At 40.4% G+C, this 22,882-nt stretch overlaps 1 protein-coding gene across 2 annotated transcripts in view; it reads left to right on the forward strand.

Annotated features, from left to right (window-relative positions):
• The window catches only part of ZNF609 (zinc finger protein 609), a 215,384-nt gene that overhangs the window by 15,387 nt on the left and 177,115 nt on the right, over positions 1-22,882 (forward strand). The window contains exon 2 of one of the 2 annotated variants that reach the window (XM_040492962.1): positions 11,773-12,646. The exons of the other annotated variant lie outside the window; for it this stretch is intronic. Within the exon in view, the coding sequence (XP_040348896.1) occupies positions 11,900-12,646 (747 nt within the window). The 5' untranslated portion in view covers positions 11,773-11,899. The remainder of the gene's footprint in view (positions 1-11,772; positions 12,647-22,882) is intronic. 2 annotated transcript variants of the gene reach the window in all.

Consider the following 22,882-nt stretch of genomic DNA (forward strand, 5'->3'; position numbering starts at 1 on the left):
CAAAACCAAGGTTTGTTTATGTTTGTGATAACTGTCTGTTCTGCTTATCCCTAAGAAATATATCCAGAGCTGTTGACCAAAAGTGGTAAAAGCTTTAATCAAGACATATCAAAAGAAACTTCTAGATTACCAAATCCTATCAAGTGATGAGAAGAACATACAGACTTACTTACCAGTTCTTAAGATCCTGTATTGGATAGAGAGCACTCTTTCAAATCAGAAATAAATTTAGCTTAATTATGGGTATTCTTATCAACAGTAAATAAATAAAATACTTAAAAGTAGAAATTAAAAATAAAAACAAGGTCAAGAAGTTTTTGTGTTTGATTTTTTTTGTTTCAATGATTTCTTAATTAAACTTTTTATTTTGAGATAATTGTAGAGTCTACTTCAGTTGTAAGAATAATACAGAGGGATCCCTCGTACCCTTTTACCGAGTTTCCCCAATGGTCGTATTTTGCAAAACTATATAGTACAATATCACAACCAGGTATTGACATTGATACAATCCACCCACTTCAAATTTCTTCACTTTTACTTGTACCCATTTATGAGTGTATATATTTAGTTCTGTGCAGTTTTATTATTACCACAGTCAAGATACAAAACAGTTCCGTCAACACAAAGGTCCCTCACTTTGCCCTTTTATAACCACACCTGCCTCACTTCTGCTGCCCCTCCTCCTGTCTCCTATAAGATTTTTTAAAATATTCATCCAAAAAAAAATATTCATCCATTCATTTATTTATGTAGAGAGAGAGCTTGTGAGGAGAAGAGGGGCAGAGAGAGTGGGGGAGACAGAACTCATGAACTGTGACGTCATGACCTGAGCCGAAATCAAGAGTCAGACACTTAACCGACTGGGCTACCCAGGCTCCCCTACCATAAGATTTTTGATAAATTATTGGATTAATACATTTATGATAACCTATTAAGTGAACCCAGGGATTTTAGGGGAGTATATCCTTTTTATAAAATTTCAGGATGTTTTTTAATCAGATTAATAATATACTTTTTTGTTTTTGCCTTTCCATGAACTCTATATTGAAAATCAAGTAGTACTATGTCTTTTAATGAAAATCAGTAATCCACTTTTTATACCTTTCTACCACCAAGTCTTACTCCCAGCAGGCAACAGCTTTACACTTTTTAGTCTTTATCTTAGGTTTACTCCTGTATCTAAATAATAATATACTTTCCAACTGTTCTCTCCAAATTCTCTTAGTATAGTTGGGTCACAATTTTTGGTTAAATCAGTATTCATTATTCATTGTGTTGTGTACATATTGTTTACTATTGAGCCATTTAGTATACTACTATTATGTTTTTTTGGTATAATTTTTGTCTTTTCTAGGATCTCAGTATCATTAACTACCTTATTTATTTTGGTTTGTATCACTATTTTTTTTCAGATTCTTTACCAGATCTGTAAATCTCACAATAGTGAGACATAGTGAAACATAGGATAGTGCTTAATTAGCTTCTTCCTTTCTTTTCCTTTTTCTTTTTTCTTTACTGTTCCCCTTAAATGTCCTAGCCTATGAAGATTGATACCATGATTCCTTTTGTTTTTTAATATTTATTTATTTATTTTTGAGAGAGAGAGGGAGTCGGAAGGGCAGAGAAAGAAAAAGAGAATCCCAAGCAGTCTTCATGTGGTCAGCACTTAGCCTGAGCAGGGCTTTATCCCACCAACCGAGAGCTGATGACCTGAGCTGAAATCAAGAGTCAGACGTTTAACCAGTTGAACCACTCAGGCACCCCAATGCCATGATTCTTTTTTACCATGATTGCATGAAATGCTGCTTTAGGACCAAGAACATGATCCAGTAATGCAGCTCTCTTGTTCATGGATATTTACTATTTTACTTTTTTTTTTAAATATAATGTGCATGTAATAAAGTGCATCAAGTACACTAATCTTAAGTGTACAACTCAGTTTTTACATATTTGTACAGCCATATTACCACCATCTAGTTCAAGATAGAGAACATTTCCAGCCCCACAAGATTCCTTCATGCTTCTTCCCAGCCATTAACCACCCCCCCCACAGACATGTCATCTGTCATGACTTCTGTCATCTTTGATTTATAAGTGCTTAAAATGTAAAAACTTTGTGGTTTAAGTCTGATAGATTTTACCATACATTTAAGTTTATAAATGAGGACTCTCAGGAGTTGTTTATGTCCAGAACACCTGATCTGTGTACCAGCCCTATTTTGGGAAGCAGCTGTGTTGTGTATGGATGAGACTATTTGAAGGTTAAGAGAATACTCAGGAGCACATAGGTATTTTAAGAAATGTGGAGACTTTTGGGGCGCCTGGGTGGTGCAGTCGGTTAAGCATCCGACTTCAGCCAGGTCACGATCTCGTGGTCTGTGAGTTCGAGCCCCGCGTCGGGCTCTGGGCTGATGGCTCGGAGCCTGGAGCCTGTTTCCGATTCTGTGTCTCCCTCTCTCTCTGCCCCTGCCCCGTTCATGCTCTGTCTCTCTCTGTCCCAAAAATAAATAAACATTGAAAAAAAAAATTAAAAAAAAAAAATGTGGAGACTTGTTTTCTAGCCATCCCCCTAGACTCTCTCTCTCTCTCTCTCTCTCTCTCTCTCTCTCTCTCTCTCTCTTTTTAATTTAAATTTTAGTTAACATACAGTGCAAAATTGGTTCTGGAGTAGAATTCAGTGATTCATGACTTATATACAACACCCAGTGCTCATCACAAGTGCCTTCCTTAGTACCCATCACCCTTCTAGCCCATCTCCTACCTATCTTATTCCGTCAAGCAAGTTTGTTCTCTATCATTAAGAGTCTCTTGTGGTTTGTTTCCCTCTGTTCTCCACCCTCCCTTGCACCGGCCTGTATGTTCATGGGTTTTGTTAAGTTTTTTTTTTTTTTAATTTTTTAAGTTTATTTTTTTATTTGAGAGAGAGACAGCAAGCAGGGTAGGGGCAGAGAGAGAGGGGAGAGGAAGAATCCCAAGCAGGCTGAACACTGTCAGTACAGAGCCTGATGCAGGGCTTGAACCCACCCACTGTTGAGATCATAACCTGAGCCAAAATCAAGAGTTGAACTCAACCTAATAAGCCACCCATGTGCCCCTAAAATTGTATTTATTTTGAGAGAAGGAGGGAGAGAGAGAATCCCAAGTAGGCTGTGTGCTGTCAGCTCAGAGCCCAATGTGGGGTTCATTCCCATGAACCATGAGATCATGAGCTGAAACCAAGAGTCAGATGCTCAACTGACTAAGCAACTCAGGTACCCCATCTATTTTGTTCTTAAATTCCACATATGAATGAAATCATATGGTATTTCTCTGATTGACTTATTTTGCTTAGCATAATACGTTCTAGCTCCATCCACATCACAAAATAGCAAGATTTCATCCTTTTTGATGAGTGAATAATATTCCATTGTATGTATATACCACATCTTTATTCATCAGTTGATGGACACTTGGGCTCTTTGAATAGTTTGACTGTTGATAACCCCTCTGGACTCTTAATGAACCTGCATCCTTTATCCTAGAGAGAGGAATCCATACTCTGTACAAGTACATTTGAAGACTGTCAGATAATTGAGACAGTTTATAACTAGTGACAAATGAAACTGAAGGAAGAATAGAGGAGAAATGGCAGCCTGGGGACCTCACCTGTTGAGGAGGAAGAAGTGTTCATTCCCTCATTTATTGACCAAAATATTTAATTGAGGGTCAACTGTGAACCAAATGCTGTTAGGATACAATGGTGAGCAAGAGACAGCCCCTGCCCTTGGGGTGCTTGCAGTCTAGTAGATAAAACAATTATTAAATCATCACACACATTGGGAGGTAGGACGTGCACAGGGAGTGCCTTTCAGGTAAAAGCTATAAGGCACTAAGGTGAGAGTGGTACAGAAGACAGTGTGACTATGAGATAGGGCTGGAGAAGTAGAATAGACCTGGCTTAGATAGCCTTGAGGGTGTGCATGTGGATTCCACCACTTCCCCCCCGCCAATGGCTAACAGTGTAGATGCTACCTTTTGATAGGTTTTCTTTGCTCTTTAGAGTTAGTATAGCATAGTAATTCTTGTGTAAGATTTAGGAAGGGAGGTGAGGTCTATAAGAAGTGAAGGTAATTCCTTGTATTTCCTGAAAAATACTGGGGTTATTTCCTTTCCCTCATGCCTATGAACTCATCCCATATTATGACCTATTTTAGAGATGAGATGATTGGGATACAGAAAAGTTTTCACACAGCAGTTCTGTGTGGAGGGCTGATTTCTTAGATCTGATTCCTAGCTATCTCCACGATTCACTTTTTCCCCTGAGAATTTGACCTCTTTCTCTTTAGCACAGAAAGTTTATTTCTGGCGATTAGAACTAAATTATAAAGGGCTATATAGTCCTCCAATTATTAGGGGAATGGTCGGGCTTTATTTTTTAAATGGTCTTTGCTTCTTGGTCTACTTACACGTAGCACTTGGTAAGGGTTTTCTCTGTGGACTGGTTCCACTAAATGAATCCCTGTAGTGTTGTGATGGAATTATTTACATGTTCAGTATACAGTTTAGCCTATTATGAGATGTATGCTAGCACAGAGCAGTATCAACAAACACCAGGGCTCTAAGCCTGAGCCCTGTTGAATAGCTGTGTCTTGGTGGAAGTGTCATTTGCTTATGTGAGATGAAACAGGTCAAGCCTCATAATCTTTGTCTGAGAATAGCAGCCTGTGAGGACCATAAAACCATTCATGAGATGCAGCATAAAAACACTCAGGGACTGAGATGCTATACCTTTTACTCTCCTGTCCTTAGGTGACACATGGTCAGATGAGCCCTGTTGAATTGGATCCATCTTCTCAAATTGGCACTGTTAGTCTGTTCTTTATCTGATCCCCCATTGGAGATATAAGCTGAGAGCTACGGTACTTGAGGAGATGACACAGTTCCTTTGTTACAGTAATTAATGTAATAAATTAAGGGAGAGACCCAAAGGAAAGTTGATTGTTTCTCGTTAGAGCCCTAGGTGGAAATTCAGTTGATTAGTGAGTGCCTATGAAGTGTAGCAGGTGGAGAGGGAGATGCCTCTTCTTCCAGCTGGGTAAGCTCAGAGTCACTGAGGATGGTTTACATGTTGTATTAGCCTCATCTGAGGCTGGCTAAGCCCAAAGTGATTTCAGGGTAGCGTGTGGAATTCAGGGAAGATGGTATAATATGGTTTTCTTCTAGCAGCATTTTTGTATCCCATTGGCTTATTGACCCTTCCCTGGGGCATCAAACCCATGAATCTCACACAATCTAGATTTGAAGTCCTGTCCTATCAGTGGGGTCAACAACCCAGTGGATTGGAACAGGTGGTAAAAGAGATAGCCAGGATGTTAAAACTGAGCTTTAAGATGGGTACCTTGGCCCTGAGGGATTAAAAAAAATTTTTTTTAATTTACATTTACTGATTTTTGAGAGACAAAGTGAGACAGAGCATGAACCAGGGGTCGAGGGGCGGGGTGGGGGTGGACAGAGAGAACAAGACACAGAATCTGAAGCAGGCTCCAGGCTCTGAGCAAGTGTTCAGCACAGAGCCCCATGCGGGGCTTGAACCCACGAACCGTGAGATCATGACCTGAGCTGAAGTCAAATGCTCAACCGACTGAGCCACCCAGGTGCCCCAGGCCTTGAGGGATTTTTTAAGGAAGATAGAGTGAGTCTGTCTGTCACTATAGTGTAGAGTTTTGAACTACACCTGAAGGTAGGAGTATCCTAAAAAAAGTTGGGACTGCTGAGTTCATGGAAGAAAAAAGGATTGCCATTTTCTTTCACAGAACTTAGATTGAGATCAGTGCTACCTGCAACTTAATTTGTAAAAATACCTGATACTCTGTACAAGGTATAATTGTAAAACAGTCCTCTTTAAGTTCCTAGAACCATATAAGAATATGTGGGTGGGAGCACCTGGGTGGCTTAGTCATTTGAGCATCCGACTCTTGATTTTGGCTTAGTTCATGATTTTGCAGTTCGTGGGTTTGAGCCCCGTGTCAGGCTCTGCACTGACAGTGTGGAGCCTGCTTGGGATTCTCTCTCCTTCTCTCTCTGTCCCTTCCCTGTGTGTGTGTATGTGCTCACTCTCTCTTTCTCTCTCTCAAAATAAACTTGTGAAAAATTCTTCTAAACAAAAAAGAGTATGTGGGTCATTTTATACTTTTGAGTTTTTTTTTAAATATGAGTTGTCTTATATTTTTCAAATTTGTATGCTCATAATATGCTTAGAACCATGATGGATACTTCCTCCATTTTATAAATGAAAAAAAATTATTATTTAATGAAGCAACTTGGCTAGGATCATTGGAAATTTGAGTCTAGAAATCACATCTCTCTTTTTTTTAAGTTTATTTATTTTTTTAGTAATCTCTACCCCCAGCCTGGGGCTTGAACTCACAACCTGGAGATCAAGAGTTTCATGCTCTTCTGACTGAGCCAGGTGACCCAGAAATCATATCTTGATTCTAAATTCAGAGCTCTTTTTTCTACATCATGCTATCTTCGTAAAATTGAATGTAGCGTTTTGTTTTTGTTTTTGTTTTCCCTTTGTCCTGACAGCTTTTGGAGGGAACTACCTAGTCAGGTCACCCTCACATTTAAATGTGTATGACCTCTGTGGTCCCAAGCAGATTATATATACTCATATACAACTGTCACTTAGGCCGAAGACTATAAGAAGATTGATCTAAAACCCATAAGAAGAGGAGAGGACAGATAAATTTACAGTGGAACATCATTGGACGATTTGCTACTTAAACCAGATTATCTGTGGGTAGTTGGCAGTTAAAGAGATGCTGTCTTCATATAGTCCTCTAGGGTGGATACAGAGCTCTCTGTGGGTGGAAAGAGAAGTATTGTCCTTATTATGTTTGGACATCATTAGGGTCACTTGCTGCTTATGTCCTCTGGGTAGGGACACAGACCTCACATGAAGACTCTTTTTCATTCTTAGCCATCTTGAAGAGAGGCCTTGTTCATTCCTGAGGTAGGAGAGTGGTGTGATCCGTGGCATGTGTATTTCAAAAGTAACTAACAGTGGCGCCTGGATGGCTCAGTCGGTTGAGCGTCCAGCTTCAGCTCAGGTCATGATCTCACTGTTCGTGGGTTTGAGCCCCACATCAGGCTTTGCACTGACAGCACAGAGCCCGCTTTAGATTCCCTGTCTTCCTCCCCTTGTCTCTCTCGCTGTCTCTCTGAAAAATAAATAAATAAAAAGTAATTAATGACCCGAAATATGTGATTACAAACCAGTCTGTGGGCTGGGAGTCTGAGAGAGGAATTGGATTCCAGAGAGGAAAGTGGGATTTGAATTTCTGTTGTTATAGATACAGGATATGGGGAATGATTGTCCTGGCCTATCTTGGTCCCTTAGCTATATTCGCACAGAGGAGTTGTTGGCAGGAACAGGTGCAGGAACAAAGAATAAATGGTACTGTCAAGTAGTTCCAGAGTCTGGTGAACTGTGGTCCTAAATAAGGAAGTGGAGTACAATTAGGCAGAAGGAGAAGAGAGAGAGGAAAATATGTGCAGAAGCTCTTGCAAGTTCAAAGTGCCTTGTGGTCTCTGTAAGGTATTGGTTCTCCTGATTCTTCACTTTAACTGCCATGGAAGCAAGAGGTCAGTGCTTTTCATTTCCAGCAAGCATGTTAGTTGCCCTGCCTCCTGGGGTTAAACATCTCTGCAGTGACCTGTCAGAGAATTGATTATTAGCAGTCTAAAGCCAGGGATGCTGTAGGGAGCAGATGGGAAGTGGTTTGGCTGTTGCAGCCAGGCTGATTAAAGAATCCTTGGCAATTTTACAGTGTATCTTTGGAAAGGTACCACCAAAGTTACTGTGAAGCCTGCTGGGTTTGGAAAACTGGATTTTCTGAAAAGTCACCTGAGTAAAAGTAGTACTTATGAAAACTCAACACTCTCAAAAATAGGACAGTGGCTCTCCAAACAACATTAAAACTACTAAAATCAGTCCTTAGGATATGTTTTGTTTGCATCCTCTTTATTCAGAAATTCTGGGTAATTTTGTAGTAGGGAAAGCACTTTTTGATAGATATATTAATAGAACTGTAGATTTGAAAAAGGCTCTAGGCATGTCCAGACTACTTTCTACTACACATAGAGGAATTCTTTATGTAATTTCGTTGACAGAGGATTAAGCTTTTTCTGCTCAGTACTTTCAGAGATAAAGATAGGGCTTCATTATGGCATTGTGGGCCAGTGTTGGAAATCTCAGGTTATTGAATTTCTTCTTCAGTTAAACATCTGTCATTCTGTAACTTCTACTCACTGGTCCTGTTTCTACTGTCAGCATCAGAGGATAAGTTTCTCTCTTCTGCATTGCAACCATCGTAAGTTTGAAGCTTACCAACTTGTCTCGCTCGTTTTCTCCTTTCCAGACTAAGGAATACCAATTTATAAGACTTTGCTCTTACAAAAAATGGTTTCTTGGTCTTTCATTATACTCTTCTGGACACCCTTCTATTTAATGAATATCACTTAAGATATAGAACCTGGAAATGAGCACAGGCCACCAGATGTTCAAATTTTCATCTCCAGCTCTTTTTTGAGAAGAAGCACATTAAAAAAAAATTGCAATATATCTTGCTTACTAGAAAAAACAAAACAGTTTGCCAGGACATATGGAATTGGGGCAAGAGGAATTTGAGGAAGTGTCTTCCCTTACTAGTGTTAAGGCTGAACTTTAGGTTCTGCGTTATTATAGGCATTGATTTTACCTCATATTTCTCAGGAATAATTTTTAGTATCTTTAATATCAAGTTTACTCTTCAGATTACAAAATTTAATTGGTATTTGTGTTTCCAAGAATTATTCACATTTATGTTACTGAACTGACTTTAGGGCTTTAGATAGTTTTTTTTTTTTAACAAGATAGATATACATGTACATGTGTTCTTACATGACTGAAAATCTATTACATTTATACATGACAAACACCTTGACTCCATGTAAGACTTGACCAACAACCTTTTTTCTTCAAAATTCTGTAGATTTTTTTCATTCTTTTATAACATTTAATATTGCAGAGCAGTCTGAATTTGGCCCAATTTTTGTCCTTTATAATTGGGAGAATTTGGCCAGAATGGGTGCAAGTTTGGCTTTTTAAATTGATTTTGCTGAGAAAGTAGTAAACCTTTTCAGTCTGCATGCAGGATCTTTTTCAGCTCAAAACACTATTCATTTATTATGTCTTGATGGGTGGTTTTCCTCCCAGTTCTAATCTCCTCAGTTTTCTTTTCAGTGTTATTAAATGGTATATCTCTCTCAATTTTTCTCATTTTCTTTTTGCTGCCTTTTCCTTTGTGTTCTAGAAAAATATCTCAGGTTTTCTTGTATCATTTCCCAGTTTCAGGTCTGTGCTTTTTTGATTTCTGTATGAATTTTAATAGGAAGTTCATTTTTTGTTTTTTGCATCTTTTTAAAAAAATGTATCCTTTTGTCTAAGTTCATATCCTTTTATTTCTGCCTGTTTTCTTCTTAATGCTATCTCTTCCTTACTGACATACTTCATTTATCTTGCTCCATATGATAGCTCAGCCAGTATAGTAAAGTGAGAACTGTCAAGCTCTCTGAGCACTATCATTTTTATGTACTTTATATTCTTTTACCTAGAGTCTCTCTTTCATCACAGTCCTGTTTTCTAGAAGAAGGTTGTGTTTTGTGTTTTTTTTAAAGGAAAGTCTTCTGAAAGTTTTGTTTTTCCAGGGTTAAACAAACATGGGGTTGTTTTAATGGCTGAATCACAGACTGATGATAGTAGAGCTGTGGAGGAAAGTGGGTAAGCCATAAGTAAATGTGAATGTGTTATGCTCTAAGCCTAGCCACAATTGCAAAGATTGCAGAGGTAATAAATTATGATGCTGGAAAGAACTATGCTTTAATATTCCACTATAGTGCAGATTCAGTTGGCATTCCCTTTTCTAAAAATCCTTGCTGCCCCTCATAATAGAATTATTTTCAGTACCATGTTCCACTGCCTTATTCACTTATTCACTGTTGTATCCCCAGTACCTAGTTTAGAGACTAGCACAGAGAAGGTAATAAATACAAGTTTTTTGAATGAATGAACAAAGATGTGCTACACTAGTATTTACTGTAGGCCAAGATTTCTTAGATAGTATTGAGAATTCCAAACATTTTAACAAAAATTTAGAATTCTAGACGTTTTCAGAGGTACCATTTTTCTTACTCTTCAGGGATTATGGTTCCTTTACCTTGTGGGTGTCATGTTTTCATAGTTCCTACATCATGCCTTCCTCCACCCCACCTCCCACTCCCACCCTCATTTTGCTCTTCCTGTTATGAAGTAAGATCTGTGTAGACTTGATGCCAGCAATGGTTGTTCCTGTTGGTACTAAACTCTCTCTCTACTTGGGTAAAGGATGTATTTTCTTCTCAGATCTACAGCTAAATGACAGATTAATGTGCATACCTTTCTCTTTTCAACCCGAGTTGCTAGGAGGCATTTACTTGGTACAGCTCTGCTTTCCTGGGATGACGTCTTCTCTTGTAACTGCACCCTGGTTCTTTGGTACTGTCTTGAGAGAGTAGGTTAAAAAGTACAATTTGTCTTGTCTCTCTGTCATATCTGTAGCATTTACCTGTTGGAAATCCACATTGTAGGATTCATTGTGCCACCACTGGTTTGCTCTTTGTCATCTTAGGAGCTTTCTTCTGTAAATGGATGTAGAAAGCTATCCGTTGGATTTTGCTTTGCCTTCAAGAACAGAACTCTTACTCTTTGTCATAGTAATACCTGGACGGTATCTGTTGGCTTCTAGATTTTCTAGCTGGTACACTTTCCAGGTCTCATGAATCAGGAGATTGGAGAGTTATAAATTGACTTCTCTACCCTCCCCGCCTTTTTTTTTAGCCAATCCCTGTTTCATGTGGTAAGCCTTTGGTATTTATCAATACAGTGCCACCAGTCTTATATAAAAATGTGAAGAGTTACTTCACGTTCTGCTGTTAGGGGTTTTAGTAGTGTTGAGTCAGAGTAAAATTTTTTCGTGTGTGTCTTCATAGACATTTTAGTGAAAAGTGGGAAAGGCCACACTGAATTATGCTATTTTGAGTTCAGTAAGGCTTATTTAACTGAAATTAAGCGGGTTGATTGAGTCATCTCTCTGAGGATTGTCTCCTCTAGTTGCAATATTTGTCTTCTATCCTAATGTATTTTTCCTAGTTCTGCTTGCTTTTTTCTTTCACTCCTAATCATAATAAGACGTTTTCCCCCCAAACGTCAAATGACAAGGAATCCATATTATGTTTAGTAAGGACAGGTCCTGTTAATAGAGGGCTTATTCAGCCTTTGCAAGTCCATGTTGAGTCTCTGATAATTCAAGAAGAAGCAAAGACCAAGGGGGTGTGAGTAAAGTTGTGCTAGAGTTTGAATCTGTTATGTGCCAGGGCCTGTATTGATTGAGGGAGGATTGCCAGCTGGCAGTGGTGGTAGAAAGAAGTCTCTGGGGAATGGGAAACTAACTCTAGAGGTTTCCTAGTTAAGACTTAACACGGAATCTCTGGGCAATTGGAAATATTGTACTCTCCCCTAGGGAGATGGAGCGGGAATTAACTTTTCCCCTGGTCCAATGTGACTTGGTTAGAAATACAATTGAACCTGTTTGTCTTGTCCATTGTGATGTGATAGCCCCCTAGGAACAGTCTGTTTTGTGTGGGAGTTTATTTCAGGCTGTCTCCTTGCCTGTATTGTTTCCTTTAACAGCTCTTTAAATTTTCTTTTTCCAGCAATGATGTTGTCCACTGGGCATGTACTGACCAATGTGGCAGGTCTGAGAACATAGCTGAAGCTGAAAATAGGAAAGCTGGGGGCAAGGAAGAGCCTTGAATCTTGAGGTGGGACGTTGACTCTAAGATGTCCTTGAGCAGTGGAGCCTCCGGAGGGAAAGGAGTGGATGCAAACCCGGTTGAGACATACGACAGTGGGGATGAATGGGACATTGGAGTAGGGAATCTCATCATTGACCTGGACGCCGATCTGGAAAAGGACCAGCAGAAACTGGAAATGTCAGGCTCAAAGGAGGTGGGGATACCGGCTCCCAATGCTGTGGCCACACTGCCAGACAACATCAAGTTTGTGACCCCAGTGCCAGGTCCTCAAGGGAAGGAAGGCAAATCAAAATCCAAAAGGAATAAGAGTGGCAAAGACACTAGCAAGCCCACTCCAGGGACTTCCCTGTTCACTCCAAGTGAGGGGGCAGCTAGCAAGAAAGAGGTGCAGGGACGCTCAGGAGATGGTGCCAATGCAGGAAGCCTGGTTGCTGCTATTGCTCCCAAGGGCTCAGAGAAGGCGGCTAAGGCATCCCGCAGTGTAGCCGGCTCCAAAAAGGAGAAGGAGAACAGCTCATCTAAGAGCAAGAAGGAGAGAAGCGAAGGAGTGGGGACTTGTTCAGAAAAGGATCCTGGGGTCCTCCAGCCAGTTCCCTTGGGAGGACGGGGTGGTCAGTATGATGGAAGTGCAGGGGTGGATACAGGAGCTGTGGAGCCACTTGGGAGTATAGCTATTGAGCCTGGGGCAGCGCTCAATCCTTTGGGAGCTAAACCGGAGCCAGAGGAAGGGGAGAATGAGTGTCGCCCGCTAAAGAAAGTCAAGTCTGAAAAGGTAAGAGGTGGCCAGATCTGGCTGCCTACTGCCAGTCAGAACTGCCCTGGACTAACCACCAAATGCTTTGTGCACTCTGTGGGAGGCTCATTAGTTTGTGGGTAATGACCAATTACAAGGTCAGAGCAGCTGGTAATGATAATGTGGTTTTGTTCCAAATTAGGGGATTCTCTACAGATTCATTAACAGCGGGCCTGGGCATTTTGGAGAATATCTGTTGCTGGGGGCAGCTACTTGGTATGACTTCTAAGTCAAGTGGAGAAACTCCCACCTTGTCCTAGTCCCATCACCCTCAGACACTTGTTGCTGGAGACCAGCATCAGCCTGTATGTGGTTTTCTCATCTTGACTGGTATTTCATCTTTAGAATTATTGATGAACTTACTAAGCGGATGATAGGCTTTCAGTGGAGAGCTGTTCTTAATGGGATAGATGGTGCTGCTGGGTTTCTGGAAGAAAAAAGGTTAAATAAGTTTCATGGCATGATATCTATCAGGTGTTCTATTGGTGTCTACCAAAGAGCAAAGCGGAAGGTAAATAAGGGAGCAGGAAGTACTGACTGTACTAAGAGGTACTTAATCAGGCCTTATGAGTTGGTGTTGTGGCTATGCATGTTTGGCCTTGAAAGAGATTCTTTGGCCACTAAGAGTATGGTTCTTGGCCAAGAATCTCCCTCAACTATTGGTAATCAAAGTGTCCAGGTGGTTTAATAGCTGCCAAACAGTGTAATGATACCTTACCTTCTGCTTGAGTTGGAAGGACAGGTGCTTACAGCCCCAGGAGGGGCTTTCCTCCTCTGGGAAGATGATCTTAGTTCATGTCTCAGGAAATAGAGCTTGCAGGGCTGGAGCAGAGTAGGTGTGAGTCTGGGGTCAGCTCAGGCTGCTTTAAACTTCAGCAGCTTACAATTTCCTGCAAAGCGGCTGGCTTGGTGATGAACTCTTCACTGGCTCTTGATTTTTCTGCTTTGTGTTTGCTCACCCTGTGCTTTCAGCTGATCCCAGCAGATGCGGCATAAATTGGTTTCTCTGTAATTACATCAGCTGCAACAGGGAATACCTATTTCCATATGTAAGTGTTAATAAATAGAGGCTGGATGTGTATGTTTGTGTGGTGGTGTCCTCTCAGTGCCTGGATTCCAGTGGTAGCTTTTGCTTTCTTTGCCTTAGGTATTTTGGTTTTTGCCTCTGGCACATCTGTAGCTCTTAGCAACATCTGGGCTTCCCTAGTAACAGGGCTGTGAATTTTCTTCCACTAATAACACAATGGTTCATTCCATTTCACCAGAGGCAGCTGCCAGAGAAGCTGCCTGTTTTTAGGTGACAGATGCTATAGTCCACCTCAGAAGCGTCAAGTTCCAGCTGGCTACTGGCATGGCTCGTCCTGTGCGGGCTGTGATTTACCATTTTCTCTGGGGGGCAGATGGATAATACTGTTTTAAAGAGGCCTAGGAGTACCAGGAGTTCTTGCTTCTGTTCCAGGCCCATTAGACTGTTCCCTACATCTGGCTGCAGTAAACTCTTGCCATATATCCATGTTCATAATCATTGCTCTTCCTGTGCTGACAAGTGGCCACTTCTGAGAATGGTCTTCCATTTTCCTTTCAGTTTAGAACTCTTGAGTCATGTCACAATCATGTAGGCCCAGCAGTCCTCTACAGGTAAAAGGATTAATGATGCTGAGCTTCATGTTAGTTTTAAGTCTAAATGTCCATGGTAGTCTCCAACAGAGTAGCAAATGGAACTTATTTTCTTTTAGATGTCCAGGGACCGGTTGGGTGGCTGCCCTTCACATTATAATTGGGCTGAAAGATGCAATGTATTCAGCTAAGAAAACACCTTGGTGCCGGAGAGGTTTGCCCTTTAATAATATAACTGTGCTATATAAGGCTTGTCTCCCAAGGAGACAAAATGGGGCAATGGAATGAGAGAGAAAAGGGAGAGAGACTGTGGTTCGGTTTTTGGAAGAAAGATAAAATTGCTGGGAAGTACTTTTAGAAGCAGAAAGTTTCTGTGCAGTTTGATGTTACTGTAAGCCAAACCCTGGTTTCTCAATTCCTTTCCCTGTTCTTCAACCCTTCTGAACAGTTTGGTTCTGGGGGGTGCCGTTCCAAAGCCTTTTGATTGTTGAAATAATTATTTAAATAAATGTTTGGAAGTTGCTAGGAGATAAAAACAGTGTGCAGAGAGAGAGTGTTTCTGGAATGGGAGGAGGGAAAGACTGAAGGGGAGAGAAGGCTAGGAGTCTTAAAGCAGAAAAGCTTTTGAGAAACAAGGACTCCAGGGTTTAGGGCATAATAGGGGCTCATTGTTTGATGATTACTCCTATAGCTTGTAAGTTGAATCTGTGAAAACTTCTTTTAGGATTTTCTGTCTGAGATACGGGCTTGCCTATGGCTTCATTGGTTTGGAATGTTCCTTCTATGTGGGGACAACCAACAGAACTAAAACAGCAAAACAGATGTTTTGATATAATCTAGGAATTATATACTCTGAACTGGGAACTATCATGAAGAAAGAAAACTCATAAAATTTGGGAAGTGTCTTGACTGGTGTCAGAAGACAAATAGAGTTTGTGGTATAGGATAGAATTGTCACATGTTTCCCATTGGCTAATGAGGGAGCTTTGAGTATTCAAATTATCTGCCTCAGGACCTTCTTTCTCATCTAGGTAGGTATCTCAGGCTATGGCTGAGGGAATTACCTGTCAGCCAAGGATGTGGATTTCCCTTCATGGCATCCCACTTCAGCTCCACCACACCTTTCTCTGGCAGGGCTTTCTGTGATGTTTCCCAGAGTTCTAGGAGAGACCAGAAATGGCTCTTAGCGACTGCTGCTGCCCTAAATTGTTATTGAATACTGCTGCTCCTACTTCCTGCCAGCTGAAGAGATGGGGGAGGGAATGTTGAGGAATAAACAAGAGCCTTTCAGCTCTTGCCTGTTCCCTTGCCTTTGGTTTGATTGATAGATTGTTAAGTTAGGGATGGAAGGGGAGGTAGGGAGGAGGAAGCGTGCCTGCCTGAATGTTCCAAGCTTAGAGCTTAGTGCTTGCATTGCCAGTCTGACAGGCAAGAAGAAAAGAATTTATAAAGCACAGAAGGCAGTGATGTATCTGTGCTGAGTCTGTCCTGCCGTACAGACTCTTGTGAAAGAGTCTGGGCTTAAACCAGGAATTTAAGGTGAGACTCCTTATTTTTTTCAAATCATATGAAGTAACCAGTAGGCTCTAATGGCTAAGGGATCTATAGGTTTGCAACCAGAAGCTCCCCTGGGCTCTTTGGCTGCTGTTTTTGATTTTGCAAGGTAGGAACAGTCTGCACTGTGCTTTCCCCTTGTTTGGGGTCTCAGCTTCTGCTACTCTCAGAAAGTTACATGTATTACCACTCTCCCCCCACCCCCATTAGTTTAGGATACAAAAAAACCCAAAAAACCATTAAGTTTGTGCTCTTTGCTCTTTCCCCCTCTGATCATGCTTGCTATCGCATCCTGTGTTCTAAGAGCATCTTCCTTTGCCCTTGGTTTTGTTTTTCCTGCCCTAGTTTATGCCTTCCAGCTCAGTTCTCTCCTGTTGCAATCTCTCATTGCCCAACCAAGGTCAGGTCTCTTTTATTCCTTCTGATACAAGGCTTTTGCTCTTAACGCCTTCCTCCTTCAACTAGCTGTTCAATCTCAGCTATTGATGGCATAGCAGTCAGCCTTTCCTCCTGAAGCCAAATGCCCTCCAGCATTTTTCTTCATGGAAAAAATTAAAAACAAGTTGATATTTATGTGGGACAGAGATGCAACAAAGCCTGAGCTTAATTTATTTTTTCTTCAGTAGCTCTGTTTTCCATCTGGGTGTTGTAATTCAAGGAGGGCCCACAGGGAAATTATCTTGTCCAGTCTCCTCATTTTATGGAAGAACCTAAGACCAGGGAGGTCATATGACATGTCTAGGCTCTCACAGGTAGTCAGTGACAAAGCCAGGCCTAGAGACCAGGTTTTTGGTGCCCAGGTTCTTATAGCATATTGTTACTTAGGGGTTTGTTAAAAGTTTTCAACTGTCACGAGGGCTTCTCTGTTTGCCTACTCTAAAGACTACCTTAGAAACATTGGGTGTAAATTTCCAGATACTCTTGAAATTGTTTTCATTGTTTTTCCTACTGATTTTAACATTGTAGAGGCTCAGTAAACAAAGGATCCTTGAGTGTGAGTTTCTTTGGTATGACAATGATGTTTGCAGAGAACTATTTCAGCTGGTGTTGAACCTATCCTATTCTATATAAAGAGGGAAAGTTACTTTTAAACTGCTACTTTGAGGGGCGCCTGGGTGGCGCAGTCGGGTAAGCGTCCGACTTCAGCCAGGTCACGATCTCGCGGTCAGGGAGTTCGAGCCCCGCGTCGGGCTCTGGGCTGACGGCTCGGAGCCTGGAGCCTGCTTCCGATTCTGTGTCTCCCTCTCTCTCTGCCCCTCCCCCGTTCATGCTCTGTTTCTCTCTGTCCCAAAAAATAAATAAACGCTGAAAAAATTAAAAAAAACAAACAAACAAAAAACTGCTACTTTGAGCTTGGTTGTGTGTGTGTGTGTGTGTGTGTTATGTTCTGGAATATTGCATTCAAATTTCCATTGTAATCATTGAGGCATTGCCAGCTCCCTCATTATTTGCAATTGTGAGAAAGAAAAAAAACCTGGTGCTTCTTGGACCTATCACTAATAGGGAGACCTTAAATGTATTGTAGATATTAACTGTTTTGAAAAGACATGATATACTGTTGGATACCATTATTCATTTGGTACATTAATCGAGTGCATTTTATTTTTATTTATTTGAAAGATTTTTAATTGAAGAATAGTTGACACTTTGAGTGCATTTTAGATTCCAGGTATTGTGCTTGGTGCTGGGTACATATAGTGAATAAGCAGAAGATCCCTGCTCTTTGAACCTTACAGTTTACCATCTACAGTAGAGTTCCTAAATATATGGCCCATAAAACCATGTGTATCACATCACCTGAGTGTCAAAAATGCAGATTCGTGGACCCAACCCCAGTTCTGCTAAGTAAGTTTTAGGGTCTCTCCAGATAATTGTTACATACTTAAACATTTGAGAATTATTGTGAATTTTCTTTATAAGGGGGGTATTGGACACCACTTTTGAGTTAAAACACCAGCCTTCTTTCTAAATTTAAATTTCAGATAAACTCTGGAGCCAGACTACCTGGTGTGTATCCCAGCTCTGTCACTTATTAACTGAGTGTTCTTAATCAAGTTACTTAACTGTTCTACCTCCATTTTTTTCTTCTGCAAAATGAGGAAAACAATAGTTCATAGGGTTGTTGTGAGATTAAACTACTTAATTCATATAAAACACTTTGAACAGTGATTAGCATTCAGTAGGAAGCCCTGAAATAAATACTGAATTCGTAGGAAGCATTCCGTAAATGTTAGAAAAAGAAAAAAACATGATTTAAGTTAAAATATGTCTCAGTATGTCCTAGGCAATAATGGGCTGAAATACAATAACATTCCACCTGTATAGGAAGCCCAGTATAAATAGATAAACATATTGGCTAAGATTTTGAGCACTGTGCTCAGAAGTTCCAAGCCTAGGTTGGGGAATTTTCATGCTGGTGATGTGTTCTAAAGCCCCTGGTGTTTATAGTAGGGGGTGGAGAAGGGGGGAGACCAAAAATTGGCTTCAAAAGATCTTGAAGTAGCCTGTTGAATTTCATTATTTCATATAAATTGAGTTTCCTTTCTGGCCATATCCCTGATGTGGGATTGGGTTTTTTGGATAGATGTTATTGTGGGTTTGCCAGCACGCGCGATCTTGTGTATGCTGGAAGAGCACTAAATGCTTTTTGTTTCTACACAAGAGTGCATGGAAAATCTAAGTCCTAGTTCTTAATCTTCCTCCCCTAGTGTGAACTTGTATTTTTGCCATTTGGGTATAAGAGCTTTTACCAGCAGAGCTCATCCAGGGAGGCAGCAGGGCTTGGGCTTTCAGGCTGGAGGTGGCAGTAACATACACAGCTGAGATCCTGCCACTGCTGGCTGTCTGAGCCCTCCTCTCTGTGGTTTTCACTCTTCAAGCCATGCTTGAGTAACCCGCCTCCAGAGCTGCTGACAGGGCCGTGTTCAGAGGCCTTGGAAATTACACTGTTCATTTCCTTATCATCCCCTGACCTGCAGTGCAGAGCCTTCTGGTGCAGGAACAAGGCAGAAAAAAATCCAGACGGCTCCCAGCCAGCATGTGTCAAGGGCTACAAAGAAGGAAATTGGACTTGCTCACTTCAAAACCGTGGGGTTAGGCTTTGATTTTTGGTTCCTGCCGAGAGTTATTTGTGTGTGTGCGCGCATGTTCTATCTCTGTGTATATGTATAGAATGAGGCTGTGCATGGCAAAGCTGTAGAAGAGGAGCATCTGAAAGTAGAGAGCAAAGGGAAGATTGCTTTTCTCTTCAGTTAATTTCCCAGTTGTGCCATTGGGATGGGCCTGGAAGGATTAACATCAGGAAGGTGCCAGGCCATATTAATGTTTTAAAATATATTTCTCTTGGTACAGTTTAGTCATGGTTGACAGCACCCACCCAAGTAAGAAGCTTCCCTGGCTGGCTGAGGAGACATTTTTAACAAATCCTATGCCTGAAGTCATTCATCCTAGATGACATTGACATAATCAATGTTGAAGCTCTCTAAGAAAGGATAGACTTTGGGTTAGTCTTGGGTAAGGGGAATAGCTCTTTTGAGATGGAGGATAGTATGACAAAAAAGAGAAGAAATTTATAGCATTTAGAGATTTTCTGTTTATAGGGCAAAATTCTATTACATTTTTAGAAGCTGTCCTCGATTTTTTAGTATTATAAAACAGTCCACCTCCTTTTTCTTTTGGCGTTTCTCTTGCCCTAGGATACCCAAAGGAAATACTTTTAGGCAGAAGAAGTAAAATGTGGATGGTAAGAGGCTCTTGAGCAGAATTTACAATCATTCTGTTCTTAATTTTCCTTTTTCTGGATATCCACTGCCTTAATGTCATTGGTGATATTAGAACCTTTGTGAAGTGGGGGGAAAAAAGAAGTATTTCAGCTTTCAGACCTTGGAGGTTTTTTTAAATCCTAAGTGTCTCTCTTGTTAGAAGTACTCTGTAGAGAAGTGTTTTCACATGAGAAAGTGACAGCTTAGGTGAGAGGGGATTGCTTCCTTTTACTTTCTAAAGCAGTAGTCCCCTGTACCAGCAGCTGCAGCGCAGCCGGCAACTTGTTAGAAATGCAAATATCAGAGCCCATTCCAATCTCCCAAATCAAAAACCCTGGGGTTGAGGCCCAGCAATTTGTATTTCAGCATTAGCTCTTTCTTTGACTATGATACTAAAGTTTGAGATCTGCTGTTGTAGAGCACCTTCCCCCCTCTTTAATAGTGAGGAGCAAATTGGAAGGAGTACCTAAGGGTTTGGGACTTTGAGAGCAGTAGAGGTATTTAAAATATTTAACTTTTCCAAGCTTTTCTGTAATATAGAAGTGAATAATAGTACTGATCTTATTGTGAAGATTAGATCAGATAAAGCACAAAAGCAATCAGCACAGTGCCTAGCGTAGAGTAACTACTCAATAAATGTTAACTACTGCTGATACTCTTACTAGGTATGAGGTGCAAGGTCATTGTGAAATTAAGATGCAAGGATATCTTTAGTGACTTTAAAGAATTAACTCCCTGGTGGTTTTAGAAAGGAATGAGTTGGTGATCGCTTGTATTCTAACTCCTGATTTCGAGGAAGGCTTGAGGAGAGATTGATTAAGAGCATTTGGAGCCATTGAGGTTTGGAGTTACACTGTTTGATTAGTTTAGAAGCATTTGTTGAACTTTTGGTACAGGGCTGATCTCAGGTTGTAGAACCATGGCTCTTAGCTGTTTCCCATTAAAATCAGAGTTGTGTTTTTGTTTTGTTTTGTTTTAATATATACTCAGGCCTTCTGAACCATTTTTTCAGGATTGAAATGAATGGAACATTGCTTTAGTTTAGAAAGTTTTTTTCCTTCTTTTAATCCATAAGAAGTGCAGATTTCAGCCTTTTGAAGGAATTAGAACTATAGGGAGTCTGAACAGGCAGGAGAAGAATAAAGATTAAGACACTTCTTTTTGTAGACTTGTCACTAGCTGCAGGAAATAAAAAGGCAGTTCCTAGATTTTTGGTAGAGGTCAGTTTTTAACCTGAAATGTTGTCCATTGGGAGAGTATAATTTGACTGTGCCTGAAAAATACACTAATGGAGTATTTTTTAATTTTAGATTATTGGATTTTAGCCATAGTAGCCAATACTAGATTGTGTTTAGATGAGCCAGACCTGGTCATTAAATTTTTTCTTGGTCTTTTTAGTTTAAGCTATAAATGATGTAACATTATAAGCTATAAATGATGTAACATTATATGTAAATAATGATGTAACATTATTTCAGGTGTATGACATATTCAGTATTTGTATATGATGCAAAATGATCACCACAGTAAGTCTAGTTAACATCCATAACTACATATATTTACAAAATTTTTTCTTGCAATGAGAACTTTCAAGATATATGCTACTAACTACTTTTACATATGCAATACAGTATTATTTTATTAATTTTTTTGTGTGTTTATTTTTGAGAGAGAGAGAGAGGGAGACACATAATCTAAAGCAGGCTCCAGGCTCTGAGCTATCAGCACAGAGCCAGATGCAGGGCTCAAACCCATGAATTGTGAGATCACAACCTGAACCGAAATCAGAGGTTTAACTGACTGAGCCACCCAGGCACCCCTGCAGTACAGTATTACTAGCTATGGTCACCATGCCATACATTAATTATATCTCCATAGCTTATTCATTTCAACTCCTTTTCACCCTCTCCTCACCCCTTACCTCAGGCAACCATCAGTCTTTTCTCTGTATCTATGAGTTTGAGTGTTTGTTTGTTTTGTTTAGATTCCACATATAAGTGAAATCATACAGTATTTATCTTTTTTTTTTTAACTTATTTATTTTGAGAGCCAGAGAGAGAGAAAGAGAGAATGAGCACACACAAGCAGGGGAGGAGCAGAGAGAGAGGGGGAGAGAGAATCCCATGCTGGCTCTGCACTGTCACTGCAGAGCCCAACTTGGGACTCGATCCCACAAACCGTGAGTTCATGAGCTAAGCTGAGATCAAGAGTCAGACACTCAACTGACTGAGCCATCCAGGCACCCCTGTATTTTTCTGACTTATTTCACTTAGCATAGTGCCCTCAAGGTCCCTCCATGTAGCTGCAGATAGTAAGATTTCATTCTTTTTTTATGAATGAAAGAAAGATACTCCATTTTATTTACATATACATATACCACATTTTTTTTAATCATCCATTGGTGGACATTAGGTTGTTTCCATGTCTTGGTGATTGTAAATAATGCTGCAGTGAACATGGGGGTACATGTATCTTTTCAAATTAGTGATTTTGTTTTCTATAACAAACTTGTTATATATATATATATATATATATATATACACACATATATATATATATAAAACACTTGTTATTTCTTGCCTTTTTTTAAATTATTATTTTTTTAAGCTTATTTATTTTGAGAGAGGCTGAGAATGAGAGCAGGGGAGGGGCAGAGAGAAAGGAAGAGAAAGAATCCCAAGTAGGCTCTGCGCTAAGAGTGTCAACTGACCCAGGGCTCAAACTCATGAACTGCAAGATTATGACCTGAGCTGAAATCAAGAGTCAGTGCTCAACTGACTGAACCACACAGGCGCCCCATGGTTTGGTTTGGTTTGGTTTGGTTTGGTTTGGTTTGGTTTTTTACAGTTTTTGTTGTTGTTGTTTGTTTGTTTGAGAGAGGCAGAGAGAGAGGGAGGCAGAGGATCCAAAGCAGGCTCTGTGCAGACAGCAGAGAGCCTGATGCAAGTCTCAGACTCACAAACCGTGAGATCAGGACCTGAGCCGAAGTGAGATGCTTAACTGACTGAGCCACCCAGGAGCCCCTGCCTTTTTAATAATAGCTATTCTAACAGGTGTGAGGTCATGATTTAATATGGTTTTGATTTGCATTTCCCTGATTATTAGTGACATTGAAGATCTTTTCATGTACCTGTTGGCCATCTGTATGTCTTCTCTTGGCCTCTGTTTTTGTTTAGTAATGGGTTCTTTCCATTAAAGTTTTTTGTAAACTGGTACCCAACTCACTCAACTCAGAGTTGATATTTCCTGTTAGATATGTTTCTTCAGAAGTAAAGCACTTACC

This window comes from Herpailurus yagouaroundi, unplaced genomic scaffold (genome assembly GCF_014898765.1).
Source record: "Herpailurus yagouaroundi ecotype Mexico unplaced genomic scaffold, PumYag 184, whole genome shotgun sequence".
NCBI classification, from domain to species: Eukaryota; Metazoa; Chordata; class Mammalia; order Carnivora; family Felidae; genus Herpailurus; species Herpailurus yagouaroundi.